The following is a 26,538-nucleotide window of genomic DNA, read 5'->3' as shown; positions in this document are numbered from 1 at the left end:
CTGCCCCCTCCCATGCTCGTGTATGCGCGTTCTCTCTCTCGCTCTCAAAAATAAATAAATACATACATAAGTAGTCCTTCTGACCCATGTGCAACAATGCTGATTAAGTATTAATCTTGGCCTATGGGGTACATGAAGACATCCATATCCCAAGAAAAAATCAGGAAGATTATTTGCCCCAGGAAATACCTCCTAAGTTTTATACTTCATTCTAAGACATAAAAACTTCAGCATTATTGTCTTACTGTACATATCAGATACAAGGTCAAACATCATACTAGTTATTGGACTAACTCCTATGCTATTTTAACAGTGAGAGAATATTATAATATAGCAGGGGTGCCTGGGTGGCTTAGTCTGTTAAGCGTCCAACTTCAGCTCAGGTCATGATCTCATGGTCTGTGGGTTCCAGCACCCCATCGAACTCTCTTCTGTGAGCACAGAGCCTGCTTCAGATCCTCTGTTCCCCCCCACCCCTCCCCCACTTGTTCTCTAAATAAATAAAGCTTAAAAAAAAAAAAAGAATATAACATAGCAAACCTCTTCAAAGGTAATAAGAAAGGTCAACAGCAGCAAGACACAGTAACCGTAACAAGCTTTGCTTCTCTCTTGGCAACACCTGATTCCAGAACCACCAAGAGGACAAGATGAGCCTTTCCACACATTCTAGATTTCTGACTGGCTTTGATGTCAGCGCACACAGTTCTCTCTATTCCTCAAATTTCCCTTAGGAAGGAAATACAGACAAGAAGCAGTCAATATTAAGAAATCCACCGCTCTGATAGAAAAATGCATCCATTTTACAAGAAGGACATGGAGGGACACCTGGGTGGCTCAGTCAGTTAAGCATCCGACTTCAGCTCAGGTCATGATCTCGCGGTCCGTGAGTTCGAGCCCCGTGTGGGGCTCTGTGCTGACAGCTCGGAGCCTGGAGCCTGTTTCGGATTCTGTGTCTCCCTCTCTCTCTGACCCTCCCCTGTTCATGCTCTGTCTCTCTCTGTATCAAAAATAAATAAATGTTTAAAAAAAATTTTTTAAGAAGGACATGGAAAGGTCTGCTTCAGTCAGCTGATTAATTATGTATCAAATGAATTAAAATCTACTGTTTCCTTTAAAGAGTCCATTGAAAAAAAGGTGATCTTTTCCCTTCCTTCACTTTTTTAACCCCCAACAGGGAAAATCAATTTATTACTATTCTGTCAGGTCCCAACTTAGGTAAAAAAAGGTTGAAGAAAGGGGAACTTAAAATCAGCATCAAATCCACCCTATCAAAAGCAACTCAAAAGAACCAACGAGTCAAAGAGAGGGGCAAGAAAAAGCACAATGACACCGGACTTGTTATTATTTCCATAATATCAACCCCAAAATCTCCACTGAACACAGCAATGATACTATCTTAACAGTGATGCTGCTGCTGTCACATAACTATATATCCATTCCTATCCTGGACCTCTAACAGTTCAGGTGGGATGTTTGTGACTGGAAAATACTGAAAAGATTCTTTAAAAAAATTTTTTTTTAATGCTTATTTATTTTTGAGAGAGAGAGACTGAATGTGAGTGGGGGAGGGGCAGTGAGAGAGAGGGAGACAGAATTGAAACAGGCAGGTTCTGAGCTGTGAGCACAGAGCCCAACGTGGGGCTTGAACTCAGGAACAGAAAGATCATGACCCAGGCCGAAGACTGACGCTCAACCAACTGAGCCACCCAGGCACCCCTGAAAAAATTATTTAAATGCCAGTCTTAAACAGTTTTTAGGATAGTCCAAACGATCTTAAAATCTCACCTCTCAAAATGTAAAATCCTGTCACCAACTCCTCTCAAACCAAACCCAGCGTCTAACAAAGTGCCTCAGGACATAGTACACACAGTCCATCACTATATGCTATAGTTGAAATCTTCTGCAGTTATCTGGGGGGAGAAAGAGAAAACCTGGACACATGATTTTGTGCAGAACAAAGGAAAAGCTTACCACTCTCTAAGAAGTGAGAAGATAGAAGGTGTCTTTTATGTACTAAAGAGTAAGTCATATGACAGCTAACTCTCCTTATTAGTTGGTTCTGCTTATTAAAAGGTAAACCCTCCAGTACCCTACATCAACTAACAGGCTTCCCATAGGGACTTAGGCTAGAATCACCAGTGAGAAACAAGTCCACCACCTGCACTCTGCAAATCAGTCCCTATCCCAACACATAATAAATTCCATGCTCAGAGTCTACCCTGTGTCACCTCACAAGCTCACTTGACAAGGTGCTCTGCAATACAGAAAGTTATACTTAAAAAATATATTAAGCAGGACCCTAAAAAGCCACTCTCACGCCACAAAAGATTCCAAATCTTCCTGGCAGCTTTCCATGCTGAGAGAATTTGCATCACTTGTATTGAAAGTGCAGCAGGGCTGGTGGATGACTAAGTTTGCTTCTCGATGACCTCTAGCTCAAGGAAAAAAAGAATCCAGACAGGGAGGCAGAGATGCTCTGGAGGGGGGTGTGGGGGTACGGATGGGGATTCTGTGAGTCAACTGCAGTGACTACACTTCCAGTTGACAAATTAAGTTTACAAAAAAAAAAAAAAAAAGAAAGAAAGAAAAAGTCGAACGAAAGGACTCTGAGACCACATTGTTGGCAGGATCCAAGCTTGCCCAGAAGGCCTCAGAAAATGAAACCAAATCTGATTAAAATGGACATTTCAAAACAACGAGACGCAGCAGCAAACGCACAGCTGCCATTTCCCGGCCACTTCCTGCGGGAGGCTTGGGGGAGGGGCTGTTTGTGTACAGATGGAGGTGGAAGCCACCCCCCTCATCTCCCCCCCGCCCCCCCCCCAAGGACGCACATCTCGCACTCCAATAAATCCTACAAAGGATGTCTGCTATAGGCATTGCCTTTCCCCTGAAAATTGGGAACATTAGGAAAGAAAGGGATGATACAGGGTCATCTTTTCTGTCACGGAAATGGGGATCCCCTTAGTGAGGGATCCCCTTCCAAGGGGGATCCCTCTTTATTCTTCCCTTCAGCCCCTAAAAGCCGAGCTCAAATGCAGACGTCTCAGCATCAACCCTGTGAACCCCCATCCCCGGAGGGGGAGACTCCCGGGACTCGAGGGCCCCAAGCCAAGCACAGCACCACTCCAGCAAGGCCCTCTCCTGCTCGCCACGCTCAAGAGAACCTGCGCCGCTCAGTGAGGGAGACACCCTGAGACCACTCGAACCCCTTTCCACCCTCCACTTGCCGCTGCCAAAACGCCCCAATCCCCACAGAGTGTTTAACCCGCCCAGGGAACCCCCTCACCCACCCTTCGCACTCGTGCAGTCCCCACCCCCACCCAAGGAGGTGGAGCCCCTCCCGGGGATTCCATCCGAGTCCCCCACAGGAGTCATCTCCACCAGCCAGGCGGCTTCTCCGCCTCCTCGTCGTCGCCGCGGCAGTCGCCGGGAGCCTCCATAGCTCCTCCCGCCCCCGCCCGGGTCTTCAGCAGCCCCAGCAGCCCCCTTCTCCTCCAAGCCCCCTGGGCAGAGAGACTCCCGCCCGGGGCTGGGTCCTAACTGGAAATAAGCTCAAGTCAGCTTCTCGCCCAAGGCGAGGCTCTAGGCAGCACTAGAGCCTCTCTTCCCTGAGGGAAGCCTAGGATAAAAGCGGGGCTCCCTCCCCTCAGGCCCCCAGACGTAGCCCAACAGACCTGAGGCGGCGGCGTCCAGCCTGGCTCGGGGCTTGTCTCTCCCCGGGGTACGGGCGGTTCACATGGCCGCGCTCCGGGCGCCAGGAGGGGAGGGGACCGCGGGGGAGGGGGTCTGGGGTCCGGGAGGGGGGAGGGGGACGCGGCTCAACCGCGGGGCCCAAGCGGAGCCAACATGGCCGGCGGGGGAGGAGTGAGCCGAAGCCGGAGGGGGGCGGGGAAGCTACGGCCGGGAGAGAGCCGCCCTCCTCGGCCTCCACCACCGGGTCCTAGCGCCGGGCATCCTAGCTCCCAGACCTGGGTCTGGGTCCTAGCGCCGCGGTGTCTCCCTAGCCTGCGAGCAGCTCCCTCTGCACCAAGTCTCCTTGTGGTCCTGTTTCACAATGAGCAAACAGAAAGGCGTGCCAAGGTCCCAAAGATTAACCTAAAAGACTAGATCAAAATTTTAGGACCAAGGCATATCCAGTCCCTTAACAGGGGTGGGGATGGAAGTGGAGGGGATCATTTCAGTGGCAGTTATTCCCCAGGCTGTGTAGCAGAAAAGACGAAGTGTAGAAGCTGAAGTCAGGGAAGTTCAGTCCTGATAAAGGGGTGGAGAAAGGAAAGAGCCGGCAGCATCTGCTGACCACTCACCTCTGTCCCGTGGGGGCAGCCTGGTCCTGCCTGGATCACCACTTTCCCAGCGACATCTGCAGGGCTCTGGGGGTCAGGAAGATGCCTGTGCGTAGGAAAATGAAGCATTGGCTCTGGAACCAGACAAGGAAGACCTGAGTCTAGCCAAGACCTGAGTCTAGCCTAAACCTGGTCAGAGGGGCAGGGGGATTACCCAGAAAATTGACACAGCAATTAAGATGCCCCAAATGTCCACCTATTCTATAATCCCAGTACTTTTTTTTTTTTTTTTTTTGACAGGATTAGAGGACTGTATGAAACTCAAGAACAGGAAAGAAAAAAATAGAGGACTAGGGTTTGGTTCTCATCTACAATGTCTAATGCAGGGCCCCAGGATGGAGAACAGTGTCACATAAGGTTAGAATTTACAGATTTTCTAGTTCAATCTGCTCTTGTTTGGCAGATGAATTAAGGCCTGGAGAGGTTAACTGACTTGTTCAAGGTCAAAGAGTGGATAAATTGTGACCAGAAACCAGGTTCCTTTCCTTGTAACTCAACAGACTTTGCAGGCTTCAAGATAATTCCTATTCAGTGCAATGCAATGCAGTTATACAAACAATTGCAAAACTCAGGCTGAATATTCTGGAAGAGGAACGGAGTGTGAATAATGAAACTCTAGCAGTTTTGAGAGGTCAACAAATACCTTTTCTTCTGTGGGTCTGCGAGGAAGAAAATCTGAAAACTGGGTGGGGGCAAGGCAGGGCCAAATACATCAGTCTAGACTGGATTTCCTTACTTCACAGAGGAGTGGACTCTTCCTCAGTTTTGGGAACAGACACTACTCCGCACTACAAACAGCTCAGAGGCTAATAAAAAAGCGAACTTCAGCAGAGTCTTAAAGTGTGTGGGCCAGAGTGAGGAGGTTTAAGAGGGTTAAAAGGGTTTCTCTCCCTCTCCAGAGAAAAGCAGATTACCAGGGGGAAGGAGCAGACAGGTAGAAATCAAAACCCTTCTCTCCTCCCTGACTAAATAATAGATTTATAGGTCACCGTTAAGAAAAAAATAAGGACCCCAATAGCCTGCTGACCTTAAGTATCTGAATTAAATAGGAGCCAACTACTCAGGGGACAGAGGTCCTTCCTTCTGGAGAAAGCAGGGATCCAGCAAACTTCTGCTAAGGAATGCCCCACCTTCCCCAAAATAAAAAAGTAAAAAAATAAAGGCAGATGAAAAAGAGAGCTAGGGCTTGTAAATGGTTTCCTAAAGGGCAGCTAGATATCTTTTTCTCTTCCCTTTTCCAGGACAGATGAGGGAGAATCTTCCTACCTCCCGCCCCCAATCATAGAGCTGGCCAGTCAGAGTCGGGAGGCAGGGGAGGAGACTGCTCCAGTCAGACGGGTGTAGCCACGCCTCTTCCCCCACCACCACACACCCACACACACCCACCCGCTGGCTCCACTATGCTCCGGAAGAGCCGGTTACTCCTGTGCCCCACTGACTGCCCCCACCCCTTCCGAGCCCCAGGCCTAGTCTCCAGGGCAACCCCTAGGACTATCCCAGCCAGGAGCGGTAGGAAAGAGGGGTGTTTGGATAGAAAGGCCACCTGGGATTAGAAAAGAAAGTGAGGCAGGATCCACTCTTCCCATCTGGTGCAGAAGGACTTCAATTACCTTCCTCCCTGAATGAGACCCCTCCTCATCCCATCTAAGCAGAGATCTTCCTTACTCTTTGAGGAAGGGTGAGGGTGGGGTGTCAATATGCCCAACAGCTGGGTATTTACTTCTAGTCAGAAGCCACCCCAGGCAGCAGCTGTGCTTCTCCCCACCATTCAGACAACAGAGGGCAGACTGACCCCATATGTCCCCAAACATTCCTCAGTCCCATCAGATGTGGCCAATCACCCACCCCATCTCCCTTTAGGAAGCTACTAGAAAGGGGAAGGGGCAAATGGTCATCTTTTCAGCAACCTGTGAGAAGGATATCTAGGGAATACTCTGAACCTCTCTCAAGCCACGCCAGTGGATGGGTAATGAAGAAAATGAGAAGGGAAAAATTAGCACCTGCTCCCCCTTTCTCACCCTCCCTGTGATCCTGCTGCACCACCCTGACTCTGGGGTCAGCTGCCACAGTGCCTGGCTCCACTCTGGAGCCAGATGGCTGGGGCTGGGAGGAGGAAGAAAAAGAAAGGAAGAAAGAAGGGAATTTGTTTGCATCCCTCTACCCACCTCTCTTTCTCTCCCCCTCCAGATATCCCTGGAATTCAAGCCCAACACCACTGCCGACCATCCTTTCCTCCCCCCAGCTATCTCCCAGCCAATGGAACAGGACTCAAAGTCTGAAGCAAATCCAGACACCCTGTCCCCTCATCCTGGAGTGGGGAACAGTGGGGGAAGGATGAAAGCACAAGAAGGGGCAGAGCTAGGGGCACTGCTGGACTTGGAGCGGGGGAATTCCCCAATAGAGGTGACGTAATTATTAAAGATTTCCCTTGCCCTCCCTGGCTGAATAGTTTATATTGTTAATATGGTCTAGTGGAGAGAAAGCCCCCAACCCAATAACCATTCCAACTTGCTCCCCTCCCTTTTCAGGTTAGTGCAAAACAGTCTCCTCCCCCTCTATATTTTGGGGAGGCTAGATTCTCTTATAACCCATCAAAAGGACCATAAGCCCTCCTCCTCTTCTCTGCAAGTTGGTATGTACGCCCTCAGATTCACCCACATACCTGTTTGGAACTCCCCAATGAGCTTCTCCATGGTGGTCTTAGAAGAGGATGGAGAAAGTCTGAACTTCCTTAGGGTGGGGGACTTTTGCATCTGAGCAGAGAAGGCTAACCTTCCCACGCCTCTCCCAACACCTTCAGAGGCTCAGTTCCAGCCCCTCACCCACTATCTTCCAACAGCCCCTTAAGCCCATAATCAGAAGATTCTGGGTGTGCCCTCTCTGCCACCCCCCCTCCCCCCATTCCCTGACTCTGGAGGAGCGTTCCTAAGCTGGATCAGCCCACCCCAGGTTCAAGAAGGCCTTTCCCACCTAGACTGGTTGGCGGGTGCTGAGGTCGGACCCCCAAACTCCAGGAGGGGTGGGGTGAGAGCTACAGAGAAGCTTTAGGTGGGGCTTAGTTGAACTTGAAGGTCTAAGTGGAGCAGGGCCCGAAAGTGCCTATAGCCTAGGCTAACCCTCCAACCTTCACTTACTACGAGGAAGAGGAATTGGGGTGGCGGTTATTCCCCCTCCCATTGGAGGTTAGGATGGCGTGGGAAAGCTCTGGATCCAGAGGGGAGGAGGCGAAACCCAGACCGCGGGAGATTTTTCTGGCGAGGAAGGCGCGGGGGAGGGGGGAGATCCTGGGTGTAGAACAGGACGGGTACCCGGGAGAGGTTGGCCGAGAAGCGTGAGGCGGCTTCGGATTCCGGTCGCAGAGGACAGGGGAGAAATAGGCGAGTAGATAGTGCGGGGGAGAGAGGAAGGGCAGCTCCCGCAGGGGGAGGGTCAGATCCTGAGTCCCGGGCAGCGGGGATCCCCGGGGCAGGGGACCGCAGGAGCGGCCTGCCCGGGGACTCTGGTATCGGATGGGGTTGCCGGGCCTCACCTGGAGCAGGGCCGGGCCGCGGGCAGCGGCGGCGGCGCAGGTGGCCCGAGCCGGGTGGCGGCGGCGGCGCCTCCTCCCCCAGCCCTGGGCCGCCGGCGGTGTGTGGGGGTTGGGGGGGGTAGCACTTAAAGGGGCAGGAACTACTAGGGTAAGGACAAGCGCTTGGGTAAGGCAGTCGCGAAGAATCCGCTGGGGGAGGGGGAAGCGGGTGGCGTCTCCTAGGGGCCAGAACCAGGAAGGATCCCAGATGGAGGAAGAGAAGAGATCCCAGGAAGAAGAGACAAACTTCTATGGTGAAGTGGGGGATGGTGGTGGGTCCAAACTGGAGGACTTGGGAGAGCTCCGCCCGCGCTCTCGGGACTCCGGCAAAGATCTCTTCACAAAGGAGGGCCGGGAAGGCAGTGAGAGTCCCAAGGACGCCAAGGAGGAGTGGGGGTGCGGGAGAAGGAAGGCCGAGGCTGCTGGGGGTAACACACAGAGGCCCTGCTAGGTGAACAGGTTCTCTGTGTTTCAGCTCCACAGGGCCCGATTTCCTACAGCTGTGGAAAGGCATAGTCTCCTTCCCCCAGCACTGCCCACGTTTAAAAGCTTCTGGAATCAGGAAGCCACGAGGGCAAGGACCTCCTAGGCCTTTCAACCTCAATCCTGCCTTTCAACTCTCTCACTCAGTGTTAGTGACTGGAGCTTAGGGGGCCGCCACTAGCAGCCCTAGTGGGACTGCTGTGGGACCGTGAGAATCGGCTTTATTTCAGTTTTCCCCCAACCACCACCACCCTTGCAGCAACCTCTGGGGCAACAGGAAGCAGCTGCTCAGTGCAGCCCCCACCTGGTGGTGGGTCGCCGTGGGGGAGGAGAGAAGTCAGGGACTTAAAAGGCCTGGGAGAAAATAAGGGGAAGAGAGGCACCTTAAAAATTCTCCAACGCAACCAAAAGTGAGCTTTACTTTGCGGTGGGGGGGAGGCCAGCAGTGAATACTGTAAAATATTACTTGAATCTTCAGCAGCTTAAATGGGGAGGAGCAAGGGGCTGTGTGGGGGCGTGGGGGAGACAGTGAGGTGGGGAGAGCCCCGACCTGAGGTGCACAGTCTCAGGCTCTTCCTGGGAACCGAGCTTGCCAATGTTCATGATCCCTTGGTCGGCAGCCTCACTATCTGAGCCCTGTGCCCCTATAGTCCCGTTTCCCCTCCTTCACCCCCCAAAAGAGCAAAGGTTAGGCCCCACCCCTGCTGAGTCAGCCAGGGAGGGAGGTAGGCATCCTTCAGGCCTTCCCCCAGGCTGGTCCTCATACTTACCCATGTCCAGCTGGCAGGGCTCCAAGGCTGGGACCACCCAGCTCCTCACTGTCCTTGGTTCCCCCTTCACGTGAAGGCTGGTGTTAGATCCTCCTAAACTGTGAGCTGGAAACTAGCACGAATCAAAAAGCCAATGTATGCTTCCTGCGAACCACAGCCTGAACTGCTGTAGGGTGATGTCCCTGTGTGACAGACTGGGGTGGGGAGGGAGGAGGGAAGGGCGGGGCTTTCTCTGGGTGGAGAGGGAGGAGGAGGCGAGGACAGGGCAGAACCAGGAGAAATATGGAGGAAGGTTAGATCTGTGTTGACACTCCAGAGGCGTGGTAGAAGAGAGTGGTAAAGGGGGAAGGAAATAAATAGTTGCAGCTAGTGAGAGGGAGAAGGTTCTCGATGAATGCTGAGGCACGTAAACGTGTGGGGGAGGGGATGGAGGGATACAAACGACCTTAAGGATCACAGTTACCAGGTCTGCATCTGGGTAACATGGAAAAACAAAGCAGAAAGAGCTGACCCATATCCTGGGGCCTTTCTGCACCAGTTTCTTACCCATTGGAGTCAGAACCTGGAGAAAATGCCCCCACCCCTATAACTCAGCATTTCCCCAAATCCAGGCTTTTCTGGGAGCAAACGACCAGGCACAGTCGGCTCAGGGGCTCCACCTTCTGTCCAGATCATGACACAAGAGAGACTAGTGCCAAGGACGTCATAGGCAGATGGGAGGAAACTTACAGGCCTCTACTCCACCCCTGGCACCTTTCCCAAGGCCCCTCCTCAACCTTCAGCCCCCAGGGGCCCCTGAATTGGGATCTGTTTGTCCCCGCCCTGCTTCGACCCAACTTGAATGCCTCAGGGGTGGAGCCTATAGTCGCAGGCTCCTCCTCAGGACAAAAGCCCCAGCTGGTTTGTAAACAGTCATTAGCGAAGAACCACATCCCAGCAAATGGCCTTTATGGATTTCAAAATGGTGAGATCAGAGTTCTTGCAGCCTCCAGTCCTACCACCAGAGGGCAGTAGGAGATGGGCCCTGGCTCAGAAAAGAACACTTAAGGGGCACCAAATCTGACCTTGCACTTGTTTCACTGTGAAACGATACTTTGGAGTACTCCTAACCCTGCACTTTTAGTGGCTAAAATGAAGGGTAGTTTATCTAATTCCATTATGTATTTCAGAAGCCCAACCCCACCCCCACAAACTCTGGAAATTGGCATTCCTTTTAAGATTCAATCTCCCTAACTTTCCTAAAGGATCTCAGCAGAGCTCAGGATTAGGCCTCATAGTTATTTTACACCATGCACTGCCTGAAACAATCATACAACTGTATGTTTGCCCAAAATATAAATCAGCAGGCAGTAGTCAGGAACTTTCTGAAAAGAGGATGGGGGGAGGGGAAGGAGCAAAGCCAAAAAAAAAAAAAAGAAAAGCCTAGGTAAAAGAGGGGGGCCCTTTTGACTCAATCTTTGCATATTTATTAATCCTTCAGAACACTCATTTCCTAAAAACTGGATTCATTCATTAACCCCTGCTTTGTCTTAGAATAGTCCCCTCCAGACCCATTTTTCCACAATATACTCTTCTAAAAATAAAAAATACGTGCTTTTTAACCAGCAGGAATAAACTACATAGAATATTCAAGAAGCAAATAATTTGCTTTGACAAATAACAAAAAGGCCAAAGCTGAGGCCCTACTATTGAGATCACATCATCTACAGGGAACCCCTCACAAGACCCACAGCTGTCCATCAAGACAATGGCTTTTCATTTTTGATGACCCCATTTCAAACATATGTGGTCTACTTTGTGCTGTTTCTTACAGCCACTCTAATGTTCAGTGTTGGTTATGTTGTCAGGACCAAGAAAAACAGACCAATTCTGACAGGTGTACATTTTATTGGAAACCTTAAATACTCTTCAGACAGAACACAATGTCTTCAATCAAGGCTCTGATTGTGGCCTAAGGAGCAAACAGATTTTTGGATTAGGGGCAAGGAAAAGTACAGCACAGAGGACAAGCGCTTAGTTTGCCAAAAGGATTTCCTCACGAATGCTCTTCAGCCAGCTTATCAGCTTTTGCCACAGCTTCCTCAATGGGTCCCACCATATAGAAGGCCTGTTCTGGGAGATGGTCATATTCACCTGTATGGGAAAAAAATTCAATGGTGAGAAGTGGAAAGATAAACTTTTTGTGGTATATAAATACTTCACCACTTGGGGCGACCAGTCAGAATACGATAAATTTGTGTCATCCAAGAAATCTTTTAACAAACTTCTGTCTTAAATCCAATTTACAAGACGATATAGTAGGGATTAAGAATAAATGGTCCTGGCCACATAATCTGGGTTCAAATTCTTGCTCTCTACCTTGGTTGGATGGTATCAGAACCTGTTATTTTAAACTTTTCTGTGCTTCAATTTTCCTAATTTGTAAAAACAAGGATCTGTAATTCACTCAGAAGAGTAGCTAGGACTGAAAGCACTCAGTTAAGTGTTGAGTATTGGATGACAACAATCAAGTGATACAAGTTTCACTCTCAGAAGTAGACTATTTCCAAAGAACACTGACAGACAATAGTTTTTAACTAAAAAAATTCTTTAGGCACAACATGCTTATACATTGCTTGATGATGGCTGGCATGGGAACATAGCACAGTGAACATTAAAGAGATTTCAGCTTCTCTGCTATTTTATATTCAGCTTTATACTGGCAGTCTCACCTGCCAAAATCTGCTGGAAACCTTTGATGGTTTCCTTCAGAGGTACCAGCTTCCCCATATGACCTGTGAAAACCTCAGCAACCTGGAATGGCTGAGACAAGAAACGCTGTATTTTCCGTGCACGGGACACAGTCAACTTGTCTTCCTCAGAAAGTTCATCCATACCCAGGATAGCAATGATGTCCTGGAGAGATTTGTAGTCCTGTGAGAAAACAGGAGGCCTGAATAAATATTCAGATTCTTTTAAATTTGGACAAAAACCTCAGGGTTAATACCACCTTGTATTCACACTGAGCTTAGTACAAAGCATTTTAGCACATTACCTCACTTTGCAAGTGAAATAGTTAGTGGTGAAATTACATGCTTGGAAGCATGAGGGCCCTCAGCTAAGATCAGTGTCTTATTCTCCCCACTTCTAGTCTACTGCCATTAGGAAAAAATGGATTCTAAATCTAAGTACCTGGAAACCCAAGAGACCCTCATTAATACTCTTTAATAGAAACTGCAGGTCTCCTCTTTGCTCCAAAGCAAATCACACAAGTCACCAGGAAGGCTTTGGTCTTAATATAGTACCCATATACCCACACTATGACTTTCTAGTCACTGATCTCACCTGCAGTACTCACCTGTAGGATCTTTTGTACCCCACGGGCAACATCATAATGCTCATTTCCAACAATGTTGGGATCCATAATTCGAGAGGTGGAATCCAGAGGATCCACAGCTGGATAGATGCCCAACTCAGCAATAGCACGGGACAGCACAGTGGTAGCATCCAAATGGGCAAAGGTAGTGGCAGGGGCAGGGTCCGTCAAGTCATCAGCAGGCACATAGATAGCCTAGAGTGAGTCAAGAACCCATGAAGAGCAGCAAGAAGCCAAATAATTCTGTTTAAAAGCCACGCCGCCTTTCTGACCTCTCCTCATTATTTCATTACAACTTCTTAGCATTTAAGAGTCCACCCCCAAAAAGACTTCTTACCATCCCTAATACCTGCTGAGTGAGCTTATAGATGATCTGGTCCCTCCAAGCTGTGATGAAAAATTTTCATTGTCATTCCTTTTGTTCTTCATCCTACATTTTAACCCTATTATAGTGATACTCACACTTTTAGTTAAAAACAAAAAACCTTGCACGATTGCAATGCCTCACTGAAAGTTACTACAATTTAGACCCTTTAGATAATTTTACTGTTTATACCATCTACATATATATGTCTGAAAATGCATAGTGTAGCACATAAGTACAGTGCATAAATACACTGCATGATTAATGTCCAGTTTCCATGCATCTCCAGACTCCTCAGGCTAGAAACCACTACACTCTGTAATCTACATTCACATACATGCCTTTAACTACCTTAAAGGAGCATTTCTTAACTTTTTAGTCTCTAACATGAATCCATAGAATATTACACACTATTTCAGGGAGCTCATTAACCTTGTTAAAAACCTTGAGGGACACCTGGGTGGCTCAGTTGGCTAAGCGTCTGACTTGGGCTTAGGTCATGATCTCACGATCTGTGAGTTCGAGCCCTGCATCTGTGCTGACAGCTCAGAGCCTGGAGCCTGCTTCAGATTCTGTGTTTCCCTTTCTCTCTGCCCCTCCCCCACTTGTGCTGTCTCTCTCTCAAAAATAAATAAACATTAAAAAAAATAAAAAACAAACCTCGAGAGAGAAGTAACTAGGTTTTATATTTCTCTGTATCTAACTTTACATAAATTAGACCTTCATCCATTTCATTTTTCTTACCTGCACAGAGGTAATAGATCCCTTCTTGGTGGTGGTGATTCTTTCCTGCATGGTACCCATGTCAGTGGCCAGGGTAGGCTGATAGCCCACCGCAGAAGGGATTCTACCCAATAGAGCAGACACCTATAGGAAAAAAAAAAGAAAAGAAGGGGGAATGAGAACACAGGTTTTAGGTGTCTACATCTTTAGCCTCATCTGCATCATTCCATAAAAAGGTCAAATGAAACAGATCCTCCCAAACCTTCTTCTCTTACCTCAGAGCCAGCCTGGGTGAAACGAAAGATGTTATCGATAAAGAGCAGTACATCTTGACCCTCTTGGTCTCTGAAGTATTCAGCAACCGTCAGTCCAGTCAGAGCTACCCGGGCGCGAGCACCAGGTGGTTCATTCATTTGACCATACACTAGTGCTACCTGAAGTAATCATACACAATCAGAAAACCTGGGAGAGGAATATGGAAGCCATATGCCCAAGGTCCCCAAACCAGAGAAACTACCAAAAAACCCTCCTTCTCGGCAAGTGTCATTATGATTTGCAAATTTCTTTTCCCTTTTAGAGACGTGCTTCAAACACCACAAAGATTTCTTATGTTATTGAAGCAAAACTCCTGAAATAGGAAATAAGACTAAGTGAAGGGCACAAAATAGGGCTATTTGAGATATCTGAATTACCTCCAGCTTCCCAAAATTAACTTTCAAATGATGGGACTACCTACTAAAAACAAAGTCTGAAAATGTAATCTGATATCAAAGAGAAAAGAAAATGTGTGTTAATGTATTAGATTGTTGGGGGAAAACACTGTCAAGAATTTCCTTTGTGGGTCGCCTGGGTTGGCTCAGTCGGGTTAAGTTTCTGACCTCAGCTCAGGTTATGATCTCACGGTCTGTGAGTTCAAGCCCCGCGTCGGGCTCTGCTGACAGCTCAGAGCCCGGAGCCTGCTTCAGATTCTGTGTCTCCCTTTCTCTCTGCCCCTCCCCTGCTCACACTGTCTCTCTCTCAAAAATAAACATTACAAAAAAGTTTAAAAAAAAAAAGTGTCCTAGGACACTAAAATGAAACTCTAACACAGGGTTTCAGCTAGCATTGCAGTCAACTAAAATGGTTTCCTGGCACAACTACTATGTGAACATAAATCAGCTTACTCCTTACCTTGGAGGTAGCATCTTTTAAGTTGATAACACCAGACTCAATCATTTCATGGTATAAGTCATTGCCTTCACGGGTCCTCTCACCAACACCAGCAAACACAGAGTAACCACCATGGGCTTTGGCTACATTGTTGATTAACTCCATGATCAGTACAGTCTTGCCAACTCCAGCACCACCAAACAGCCCTGGAAGAGGTTGAAAAGAAGCAATATTTGAGTGCTGTGTTCCCAATTAAGCAAACTTCAAAAAACAAAAAAACCCTTTTTTCTCTTTTCCCTTCTCAGGAATGGCATCTGGCTTCAGCAAACTCAGAAGAACGAAAGTCAGAAGCTACTCATCAGTGAGGGATAGATCTCAGTACCCACTCATTACATGATAGGATTTTTTCTTCCCACGTTAGGTTTGGAAAATATGTACCACCAGTAACATACCAATTTTGCCACCCTTGGCATAGGGAGCCAGCAGATCCACAACCTTGATACCAGTAACCAGAATTTCCTGCTCAACACTCATCTCCATGAACTCAGGAGCCTCAGCATGAATAGCTGCAAATCTGTAAAGGTTGGAAAAGAGGAGCAGAGTCTATTCATCCTGTTGAAAGTTTCCTCCCAATTCTAACCCTTTACTCATAGTCTCACTTCTTATTTAAAAAAAAAATTTTTTTTTAATGTTTATTTATTTTTGAGACAGAGACAGACAGAGCATGAATAGGGGAGGGTCAGAGAGAAGGAGACACAGAATCTGAAACAGGCTCCAGGCTCCGAGCTATCAGCACAGAGCCTGATGTGGGGCTCAAACTCACGGACTGCGAGATCATGACCTGAGCGGAAGTCAGCCGCTCAACCGACTGAGCCACCCAGGTGCCCCTCTCACTTCTTATGTAACACTCCAGACAAGTTGTCATGTGGCACCTAGCCTAATGTTCTGCAATAAAGGGAATTCCATTATCTCACGAAGCAATGATCCCATTTCCTAACATTTTAAAAAATTTTATGTTTATTTATTTTTGAGAGCGAGCGAGCGAGCGAGAGCCAGCAGGGAAGGGGCAGAGAGAGAAAGAGGGAGAGAATCCCAAGCAGGCTCGACACTGTCCTTGCAGAGCCCGACACAGAGCTCATTCCCATGAACCGTGAGATCATGATTTGAGGCTAGATCAGACCCTTAACTGACTGAGCCACCCAGGTCCCTGTCCCCATTTCCTAACCGTCATAAAGATTTTCTTTTTAATAAGCCCTAACCCAACAGCACTTCTTCATATATCATTAGGAAATACAAAGACTTGCTACTTCTGGAAACTCCACAACCTAAGCCATTGGTATTAAAAGTCACTTAAATAATCAATTTGAGTCCTAAGAATCAAGTTTTCTAAAATTAGAACTTCTACATTCTCAATTTTCCTCAGAAAAAACTACATTTGTGGTTTTAATAACAGTATCCGCATTTTAAGTATTCTCTGCAGGAAAATTTTGCTACACTAGGTGTTGCCTTAATGTACAAAACTGCAAGAGGGGTGTCTGACTGGCTCAGTCTACTTGAGCATGTGGCTCTGGAGTTCAAGCCCCAGGTATGATGTAGAGCTTACTTAAAACAAAACAAAAACCCCAAAACAACCTACAGAAAAAGCAGTTCCTTTGCATGTAGATACAGGAGGAGGCATACTTACTGTTTGGTTTTGATGGGACCTCTCTCATCAATAGGTTCTCCAATGACATTCATGATTCTGCCCAAGGTCTCAGGACCAACAGGAATTTTGATTGGTGCACCAGAATCCAGGACTTTCTGGCCCCTAACCAAGCCTTCTGTACCATCCATGGCAATAGTCCTTACCGTGCTCTCACCTGTTAAAGGCATTGCAGGTTATACAGAAGGACAAGTTGGCTTCATATGATGAAGTTCAGCTGGCTGAAAGGCCTAAATCAACCAAGACTCCTTCTCAGTACCTAAATGTGGCTTCAGCATACTCAGAAGAACGAAAGTCATTTTGATAAAATCATCATAGAAGGAAGACTGGTGTGGGGGATATTTGGACTAAACAAGCTCTTTACTATTTCTAACAAATTCTACTTACCCAAATGCTGAGCCACCTCCAAAACCAGTCTGGTGTCCCTGCCTTGCACTTCTAGGGCATTTAGGATGGGTGGTAGTCCCTCATCAAACTGGACATCCACCACAGCACCGATGACTGCCACGATGCGCCCGGTGGCAGCGCCTGCCTTCGGCGAAGGAGATGTTTGGGCGGCATAGTCTCTAGCTAACAAACAAAAAAAGATTGGAAGAAATCGGGGTCAGGGCTGTTAGTGGTAATCGGAAGCCCCGTCTTAACCCCCAAGAACTGGTAAATTCGGCCCATGACCGGCCTCGTCTCGCTTGCTAGTAAAACGAGTCCGGAGGGAAGGCCGCGCAACAACCGAGAATGCGTCTGCACAATTTTCCCTTGCACAAAACCCCATGATTCGAGAGCTCAGTGCCCCCATTCACAGGAAGGTCAGTGCACCTGCCCGCACTTTTCCGTCACAGAGAACTCCTTTTCCAAAATGAGACGAATTAGGTCTAAGAAAGCTCCCGTGGGCGTCCTATTCTGGTTCTCCCGCCATTAGAGGGCAGGTCGCTGGCCCTGACGTCCTTCTAACACCAGAGACAGCTTTTAGGCCCAAGTGAAAATCTGCCCCCGGCTCAAGGTCATGGGGCGGCAGAAAAAACCCTAGCTCCTAGAGGAAGGCACTTACCAGGTTGGAGCACCGCCGGGGTGGCCCGCAGTAAGACCTGGGCTTGGGGTAGCGGCGCTGAAGAGCTGAGTCCCCGCAAGGCCCCGGAGGCCGAGGTAGCGGCCACACGGCCCACGAAACCCAACATGGCGGAGCTCGGGTGGGGACTGAGCGCTGCTGCGGTCCGGGCCGCCAACTCCCCCGCCGTTGGGGAGAGGCCTACTCTTCAGTAAGCAAGTCCATTGGATGAGTTTGCTGAATATCACTCTCAGTGCTGCTCCTATAGGTTAATAATCTCTGATCTTTTCAACCATTGGTCAAAATTGGTGCCAATCTGAATTCCTTCTTTTTCATTGGATATTATCTGGTAAGGGGCAACCCTCAGAGACTCGAAATGTAATTGGACAACAGCGATGTCAATTGGAGAGAGTACTTGGCGGAACTACGTTTAAGAAAGGAGCAGAGTTCCTGTTGTGAAGCACGTGGGCTGTTTTTGACTGTCCTTGGGCTCTCACCTTAGATAGGACTTTGAAGTAGGTTGACAGTCTCAGGGGCGGGGGTTGGGGAAGTAGTAGCCTGGGGAAACACCACTGACGGTGACCTTGGAAAAGTCCGGAGACTTCTCCAGACTCAGAACTCGGTTTTTCTTTTGCAGTAGTACTCTTGGAAGCTTCCAGGCCGTTCAGCATGTCACGAATCCGGACAATCTAAATCACTTTAAACCGTACAATGAAAGAAATTAATGGAACCCAGTCACTTAACAGATGTGTGCTAGGCACTGAGAAAACAAAAGATAAGACCTCCCTTTTAAAAACAGAAAACAATGCAGTAAAATGTGATGGGTCCTGATTAGTACAGGGTTAAGTGGGTGCACGAAAGAGGGGATAAATATGGGTCACCTAGAGATGTAGGGGAATTGCCTCTAACAGTAGGAGATGGATATACCTGTTGTGAAACCGAGTAGAAATTCCTAGGATAAAGTAGGAAGACTATTCCAAGCACACGTTTGCATGAAACCGTATGCTCCTTTTGTTTTAACTGCAGGTGAGGAAGGTTAGATAGAGGTGAAGGAAAAAAGAGAAGGGATAGTAAGGAGATTAACAGGAGCCAGCTCTCTGTACTTTGGATGGAATGGAGACTGGCAGAGGTAGGTGTGAGGAAGTGTTCCTGGAGTATGGAAAAGCAGAAACAGGGCATCCTTTTCTGTGTTTGGGGGTGGGATTGGAGACCTTAATCTATTAGAACCTGGCTATATAGAGTTCATAATGGTGCTACCTCCCCAGACTTTTCCCCACCAACTCCCATTAGTTCTCATCTTTCTGAATGATAGTGAAAAATTTTCCTGTTTGGCAGGTAGAGCTATTAAAGAATTTGAAGGAGAAAACAGGAAGAGAATGTAAAATTTGGGTAATCTTGCCTAGTAAAAGGGAAAGAACCCAAGAAAACAGCAACATGTATGGAGCAGGTAGAGAAAAATAGCGAAGGAAGCAGCAGAGGACCAAAACCATGTTAAGAATTAGGAAAGACAATGTTAAGGAGAAAGTGGTCAATAGCACCAATCACATAAACATCCTGTAAAATAAGGACTGAAAAGAACCAATTAGGTTTGAAAACTGGGGATTTATATCCTGGGTAAGTGGGGTCAAAGATTTCAATGGGCTGCATCATAAGACATAATCCACATTTTTGATTTGTGACCCATGTGTGCTTTCCATTAGGCTGGGCACAGTGTCCCAGTTAATAAGATCCTATATATTTTACTAGCCTCCCTCAACTATTACAGCTTAAGTTTGTATAGATAGGCTAGGATATTCCTTAGAGTATTGTCACTGAAGCCAGACTGTCAAGGTTAAAATCTTGTTTTTGCTACTTAATAGATGTCATTGGGCAAGTTAAATTCTCTGAGCATTAGTTTTCTAATCTATAAAAGCAATAATAAAATGGAAATAATCTCATAGGGTTTGTTCTGAGATTTAAGATTATTAATGAAAGCAGCATTTAAAACAATACCTGGCACATAATTAACACTGTATTTATGTCAGCTAGTATTACAACTTACTATTGACTTAGTGTTAAGATCCTTTGGTTTTGTATCACCAACTTTGGTCTTGGCCAAAATTTTATTAATCATCAAACACATTTATCCTGACACTTCACTAAACCCAGGTATTAGATTTTCATAAATTTCCAGATAACTGAAGCTCATTGCTTTTTCAAATGTGCCACATATTTCTTTGTGCCCTTAGCAGATAATCAAGTAATTTAACTTTTTCTTGGATATTTGAGTTATCAGTAAACATCTTTGAATCACATTGCAATGCTAACTTTCAATGTTACTAAGGTAGATGTCTAAGAGATGTTTCTCCATTATGCATGTTTGTGAACTTAAAAAAAATTTTTTTTAATGTTTATATATTTTTGAGAGAGAGAGACAGAGACAGAGAGAGAGAGAGAATGCAAGCGAGGGAGGGGCAGAGAGAGAGGGAGACACAAGATCTGAATGAAGCAGGCTCCAGGCTGAGCTGTCAGCACAGAGCCCATTGTGGGGCTGGAAGTCGTGAACCGTGAGATCCTGATCTGAGTGGAAGTCAGACGCTTAACTGACTGAACCACCCAGCCCCAAGCTTGTGAACTTTTTAATGTTTACTTATTTTGAGAAAGAGCACTTACACACAAGCAGGGGAGGGGCAGAAAGAGAGGGTGGGGGAGAGAATCCCAAGCAGGCTCTGTGATGTCAGCGCATAGCCTGACTCGGGGCTCAATCTCACGAACCATGGGATCATGACCTGAGCCGAAACCCAAAAGTTGGACGCTTAACGGACTGAGCTACCCAGGGACCCCTGAAGTTTGTGAACTTATTTTTGCTGTCAGTGTTTGCCCTCAGCAACTTTAGGTCCTGTTCTGAAATCAGAAAAGCTGCTAAATTTGTAAATACTGTCTAAAATAAATGTAAACGTGGTTAGCTTGAATTGAGATGGACCTTTCTGAACAAATTGTGTCATTTAGTTTAGAGTTCTGGTATGTTTTGGTCCTTTATCATGTTTCTTGATTCCCGGATAGCCCAAGGTAATATTTTACTTGAAACAGAAGCTATTTATAATGAGACAATAGGAACCACGTAGACCTAATCTGGCTTTTTACCTGAAGTTAATTCCAAATGACTGCATAATGTGTGACTGAAAAACTTACCAATTTTATTTGGTCATGCCACACATTCTTCTAGTACCCTGTAATGGCTAGGATGTTTTTGTCTCTACATTTTTTATCATCATTTTGGATGATTTCAAATTCATGAAAACAATCCATGCAATATTCTAGCTTCTAGAGTTCTTTAACCTCTGAATTCCAATTAATTTCACACTCACATTTCACTTAAGCATCTTAACTCCTCAGTCATTCCCAAATGTAATCCTTAAAAGTTCTACCTCAGAGGGTTGCCTGGGGGGCTCATTGGTTAAGCGACCAACTCTTGATTTCGGCTTAGTTCATGATCTCATGGTTTATTATTTCAAGCCCCGCATGGAGCTCTGCACAGACAGTGTGGAGCCTGCTCCCAAGCAGGCTCTTTCCCCCTCTCTCTGCCCCTCCCCCACTCACCCTGTCTGTCTCAAAATTAAAAAAAAAAAAAAGTTCTACCTCAGAAATTGAATGCTGTCTTGTAACACCAGTTTTGGTTTTTTTCTTTACACAAGTAATACATGAACATATTCTTGATACACAGGAAATCCTTTCAACAGTACAATTACCCCTAAAATCACACTTCCCCTTTCTTACTAAAAGTTTTGCATATACCCCATTCACTTTCGATCCAATTCCTTACACATAGAACTTTATATACCACCCCCACCCTTGCATCTTTTTAAACCTTAGTGGAAGCACACTGCAGAAAACTTTTATTTTTATTTAGTAATTTTTTTTTAAAGATTTCATTTTTAAGTAATCTCCATACACAATGTGGGGCTTGAACTGACAACCCCAAGATCAATAGTCACAAGCTCTTCTGACTGAGACAGCCAGGAGCCGCTTTTTCAGTAACCTCTACACCCAACGTGGGGCTCAAACTTACAACCCTGAGAGCAAGAGTCACATGCTCTACTGACTTAGCCCAGGTGCCCCCAGAAAAATTAAGTTTTATGACCTTTGTTTTGCAGAACCTTGTGTCAGTACATTTACTCTTTTCTTTAAATTTTAAAGATTTTAAGTAAATCTTTATGCCCAACTTGGGGCTCAAACTCACAACCCCAAGATCAAGAATCACTTGCTGTACAAACTGAGCCAGCCAGACGCCCCAATACATCTATTTTATTGATTATGACTGCACATAATGCCCTAAGAACATGTAATAATTTATTTTGCCCCATTAATGGTCACTTGGATTGTTTCAAATGGCTATTACATGCAATAATGAATGAAAAATAAATCTTGTACACAGTGTGCACTAATACTTCTTCCATAAATTCCTAGAAATGTTGGCTTAAATTATGTTAAAAAAAATGTTTTTTAAACACTTATTCATTTTTGAGAGACCAGGACAGAGCACGAGCAGGGGAGGGGCACAAAGAGAAAGGGAGACACAGGATCCGAATGCGGGGCTAATGCAGCGCTCAAACTCACGCAAGATCATGACCTGGGCAGAAGTTGGATGCTCAATCGACTGAGCCACCCAGGCACCCCTTAAATTTATGTTTTGTTAATGTTTATTTTTGAAGGAGAGAGGGAGACACAGAATCCGAAGCAGGCTCCAGGCTCTGAGCTGTCAGCAGAGCCTGACGCGGGGCTCGAACTCAGAAACCGCGAGATCATGACCTGAGCCGAAGTCACACGCTCTTCAAATATTTGTTAAAGGTCGTTGAGGGGCACCTGGGTGGCTCAGTCGGTTAAGCGTCCTACTTCGGCTCAGGTCATGATCTTGCGGTCCGTGAGTTTGAGCCCCGCATTGGGCTCTGTGCTGACAGCTCAGAGCCCGGAGCCTGTTTTGGATTCTGTGTCTCCCTCTCTCTCTGACCCTCCCCCGTTCATGCTCTTTGTCTCATAAATAAATAAATGTTAAAAAAAAAAAATGTTAAATATTTTCTAGTACAGCACTTATCCTTTAACCTAATAGCTTTCGACCTGTTTTGTTTTTTTAAATATTTTATTTTTAAGTAATCTCTACACCCAATGTGGGGATCGAACTTACAAACCTGAGATCAAGAGTCACATGCTCTACTGACCGAGCCAGCCAGGTGCCCCAACCTATGTTATTTTTTTTTTTTTTTTTAACGTTTCACTTATTTTTGAGATAGAGAGAGACAGAGCATGAGCAGGGGAGGGTCAGCGAGAGGGAGACACAGAATCTGAAACAGGCTCCAGGCTCTGAGCTGTCAGCACAGAGCCGCACGCAGGGCTCGAACTCACAGACCGCGAGATCATGACCTGAGCCGAAGTCGGACACTTAACCGACTGAGCCACCCAGGCACCCCCCTATGTTAATTTTAATGTCAGATTTGTTAACTTTTCTTTTATAGCTTTTACATTTTACATCATGCTTGGAAGGATTTCCCCATAGCATTCGGTTAGAATTTGATTAATGAATTGTTTTTTTTTAAATTTTTTTTTCAACGTTTTTATTTATTTTTGGGACAGAGAGAGACAGAGCATGAACGGGGGAGGGGCAGAGAGAGAGGGAGACACAGAATCGGAAACAGGCTCCAGGCTCCGAGCCATCAGCCCAGAGCCTGACGCGGGGCTCGAACTCACGGACCGCGAGATCGTGACCTGGCTGAAGTCGGACGCTTAACCGACTGCGCCACCCAGGCGCCCCAATTAATGAATTGTTTTAACAAGTGGGCCAGCTATCACCAGCATCAGAATCACCAAAACTACATTATCCACTATAACCATATGGGGTGAGGTTAAATTCACTAAAATTAAATAAAAAATCAGTTTGTCAAACTAGCCACGTTTCAGATTATAACTATGTGGCTAGTAGCTACTCTATCAGACAATAAACGTATAGAATATTTCCTTCATCAGTAAGTCTCACTGAACAGAGCTGATATACCTGCAGCATAAACTGATTCAGAATCTGTATTTTATTTTTTAAATGTTTAATTTTTGTGAGAGCACAAGCAGGGGAGGGGCAGAGAGAGGGGGACAGAGGATTCAAAGTGGGCTCTGTGCTGACAGCAGTAAGCCCGATGTGGGGCTCAAACTCATGAACCGCAAAATCATGACTTGAGCTGAACCACCGTCTCCCCAACAACCAGTTTTAGATCTAAAATGCAGATTCTGGGGGCACCTGGATCGCTCAGTTGGTTAAGCGCCAGATTTTGGCTCAGGTCATGATCTCACAGTTCTTAAGTTTGAGCCCCATGTTAGGCTCTGTGCTGACAGCTTGGAGCCTGGAGCCTGCTTCAGATTCTGTATCTTCCTCTCTCTGTCCTCCCCTGCTCACACTCTCTTTAAAATATTTTAAAACTGAACAAAAAACAGTGGTTGTCAAATTTTGGCACGTATCACCTAGATGACTTAAAAAAGATCACTGGGGGCGCTCGGGTGGCTCAGTCGGTTAAGTGCTCAACTTCAGCTCAGGTCAGGATCTCACGGTTTGAGAGTTTGAGCCCTGCATTGGGCCCTGTGCTGACAGCTCAGAGCCTGGAGCCTGATTCAGATTCTGTGTCCCCCTCTCTGCCCCTCCCCCACTCACACTCTGTCCCTGAAAAATGAATGTTAAAAAAGTTTTTTAAAAATAAAAAAGATCACTGGCCTCTATCCTGTTTGACTCAGTAGACCTGTTTAGGGGCCCAGAATTTGTTTATATTTCTAACAAGTTCTTAGGGAGACTCCTGCTAAGTCCAGGGATCACACCTCAAGAATCACTGACCTCAAGTATCAAAGTGCAAATTCCTGGCCCCCACATGGACCTACGTGCCTACATGCCTATCTAGCATTGGGACCTAGGAATCCACATTATCACAAAGCCCCATGATTTTGGTATGGTGAGAACCACTGGGTTTGAGATGACCACAGAGAAATAGAAGGATCCAACTCTAAAGTTGTGAGGCTTATTACTTGTGAGAACAAAGAACAGCAGTTAAGGGACAAAGCTGTTACACTTGTAGCGGAGGCAGCTTTATAGTACTCTCACTCCTCAACTTTGGTCATTACTACATATAGCCATGGAAATAGGTTGCTGGACGGACAATGGAAGTGAAGGTCACTGGATTCAAGCTGAAATATTTGGGCTACACTTATGGATAGGTTCTTCACATTAACAAATTATTCAGACAGGACAATAAAACTTATAAGTGACATGATTTTCCACTTTAGAAGATTGCTAGGAGAGCTTGGGTGGTGGCTCAGCTGGTAGAGTATTCAGCTTTCGCTCAGATTATGATCTCATACACCGTTCACGGGTGCAAGCCCCGTCGGGCTCTGTGCGATAGCTCGAAGCCGAGAGCCTGGAAGCTGGTTCAGATTGTCTCCCTTTCTCTGCCTCTTCCATTATCTGTACGATCAAGCCCTGCATAGCGCTTCAAGCTGAGTGTGGAGCCTGCTTAATATTCTCTCTCTCCCTCTATCCCTCTCCCCAACTTGTGCTCTCTAAAAATATTTAAAAGGCTGGGGGGGGGGGGGGTCACCTGGATGGCTCAGGTCATGATCTCACGGTTCTTGGGTTCGAGCCCCGCATCAGACTCTGTTGACAGCTTGGAGCCTGGAGCCTGCTTTCAGATTCTTTGTCTCCCTCTGTCTGTTCCTCCCCCACTCACACACTCTCAAAAATAAATAAAATTTTTTAATGAAAAGAAAAAAAAAATCCCCATCAAACAGAAGAAACTAAAACTAGCCCAAACTAAATTGGTAGATAAAACCTTCATGCAATTATAACTAATTGCCTTCCTTCCCTTCCTTGGAGGGAACTTCACAGTATAAAGTTGAGGTGGCTCAGTCAGTTAAGCATCCGGCTTTGGCTCAGGTCATGATCTCATGGTTCACAAATTGGAGCCCCACATCAGGCTCTGTGCTGACAGCTGAGAGCCTGGAGCCTGCTTCAGATTCTGGATTCTCAGTCTCCCTCTCCCTCTCTACCCCTCCCCTGCTTGTGCTCTCTCAAAAAAAAATCAATGGATTATTCTTTTTTTTTTTTTTTTAGAAAGTTGAATATAAGCACCTTTATCACATGTCAGAATGGACAAAAACTATGGGAACAGATGCCAAACTTAAAAACTCCCTCAAGTGATCCTCTCCCCAATAATTTTCTTTAAAGCAATACTAACTACAATTCAGATGAGATAATATTTCTCACGTTTTGACCTATTGATTCACCTTTCAGCCAGAAATACTGGAGTTAGAGGGATCAGATGCCATCCGTAAGGCTTGGTACCTGACGGAGCAAAAGGCATTAATGAAACACTTGAATAGGTTCAAGTGTTTGAACACAAAATAAATTTAATTAAATTTAGAAAATCTTACGACACAGGACACAGTCAGAAACCCAGCAAGCTATACTTTATTTCTATAGCTCAATGGCTGGCAATAAAACCATCAGAACCCTTAATGAATCTTTAACTTCTAGAACTGATACACAAAATGTTTTGCAAGAGAACTACACTAAAAATAGAAAGGTTTAACTTCAAAAAAATTTCCCCCTGAAGCTAAAAACTACACTCTACTTATCAATCACACTAATAACCTTTGGCATACTCCAGACAAATGCGACCAAGTTTAAAACAATAATTTAAAAGGACTAGAGGTACCTACCTGGCTTAGTCCGTTAAGCATCTGACTCAACTTCAGGGTTGCAAGTTCAAGCCCCATGTTGGGCTCCACACACTGGGCATAGAGCCTACTTAAAGATAATAAAAACTGCATTCCCTTAACAGGACCAGAACCCATGTTATACTTCTAGAATATAATAAAATAGAGTTGAATTTCAAGTGTTATGCCCAGACCTCCTGGAAAGTAGATGATTTTTCTAGCTGTACCATTTCAAGAAAATGGTTGAGTATCACTCTGAAGTCATATATTCAACAGGGGAAGGAAAAAATGTTTTCCCTTCTAAATCACCATAAT

At 46.1% G+C, this 26,538-nt stretch overlaps 2 protein-coding genes and 2 non-coding genes across 10 annotated transcripts in view; all 4 read right to left on the bottom strand.

The window, feature by feature from the left end:
* BAZ2A (bromodomain adjacent to zinc finger domain 2A) overlaps positions 1–9,353 on the bottom strand; it is a 35,026-nt gene extending 25,673 nt beyond the window's left edge. For 2 of the 7 annotated variants that reach the window (XM_086713049.1, XM_086713054.1), the window contains exons 1-2: positions 9,168–9,352; positions 4,308–4,392 (exon numbers count right to left, since the gene is read on the bottom strand). The gene's annotated coding sequence lies outside the window, so the exon portion shown is untranslated. Of the gene's footprint in view, positions 1–540; positions 1,755–1,785; positions 2,568–3,677; positions 4,268–4,307; positions 4,393–7,875; positions 8,132–9,167 lie in introns of those variants that run through there. The other 5 variants (XM_086713055.1, XM_086713051.1, XM_086713050.1 and 2 more) reach the window with 5 other exon arrangements.
* Positions 9,354–11,034: 1,681 nt separating this feature from the next.
* Positions 11,035–17,684, bottom strand: ATP5F1B (ATP synthase F1 subunit beta). Its single transcript, XM_025926928.2, has 10 exons — positions 17,506–17,684; positions 16,848–17,030; positions 16,443–16,617; positions 15,211–15,332; positions 14,780–14,964; positions 13,885–14,043; positions 13,631–13,753; positions 12,505–12,717; positions 11,879–12,080; positions 11,035–11,300 (listed from the first exon to the last, which is right to left on the bottom strand). Exons 1-10 carry the CDS (start codon positions 17,630–17,632, stop codon positions 11,203–11,205), a joined length of 1,587 nt encoding a protein of 528 aa, XP_025782713.1. The 5' UTR covers positions 17,633–17,684; the 3' UTR covers positions 11,035–11,202.
* On the bottom strand, positions 15,055–15,125 carry LOC112863959 (small nucleolar RNA SNORD59). Its single transcript, XR_003223906.1, has one exon. It is a non-coding gene; the product is annotated as a small nucleolar RNA SNORD59 (small nucleolar RNA).
* LOC112863960 (small nucleolar RNA SNORD59) lies at positions 16,708–16,782 on the bottom strand. The gene has a single exon (XR_003223907.1). It is a non-coding gene; the product is annotated as a small nucleolar RNA SNORD59 (small nucleolar RNA).
* Positions 17,685–26,538: the final 8,854 nt, after the last annotated feature.

Source organism: Puma concolor, chromosome B4 (genome assembly GCF_028749965.1).
Source record: "Puma concolor isolate L17-30 chromosome B4, mPumCon1.1.hap2, whole genome shotgun sequence".
Lineage (NCBI taxonomy): Eukaryota > Metazoa > Chordata > Mammalia > Carnivora > Felidae > Puma > Puma concolor.
This window is presented reverse-complemented; position numbering and strand designations above follow the sequence as displayed.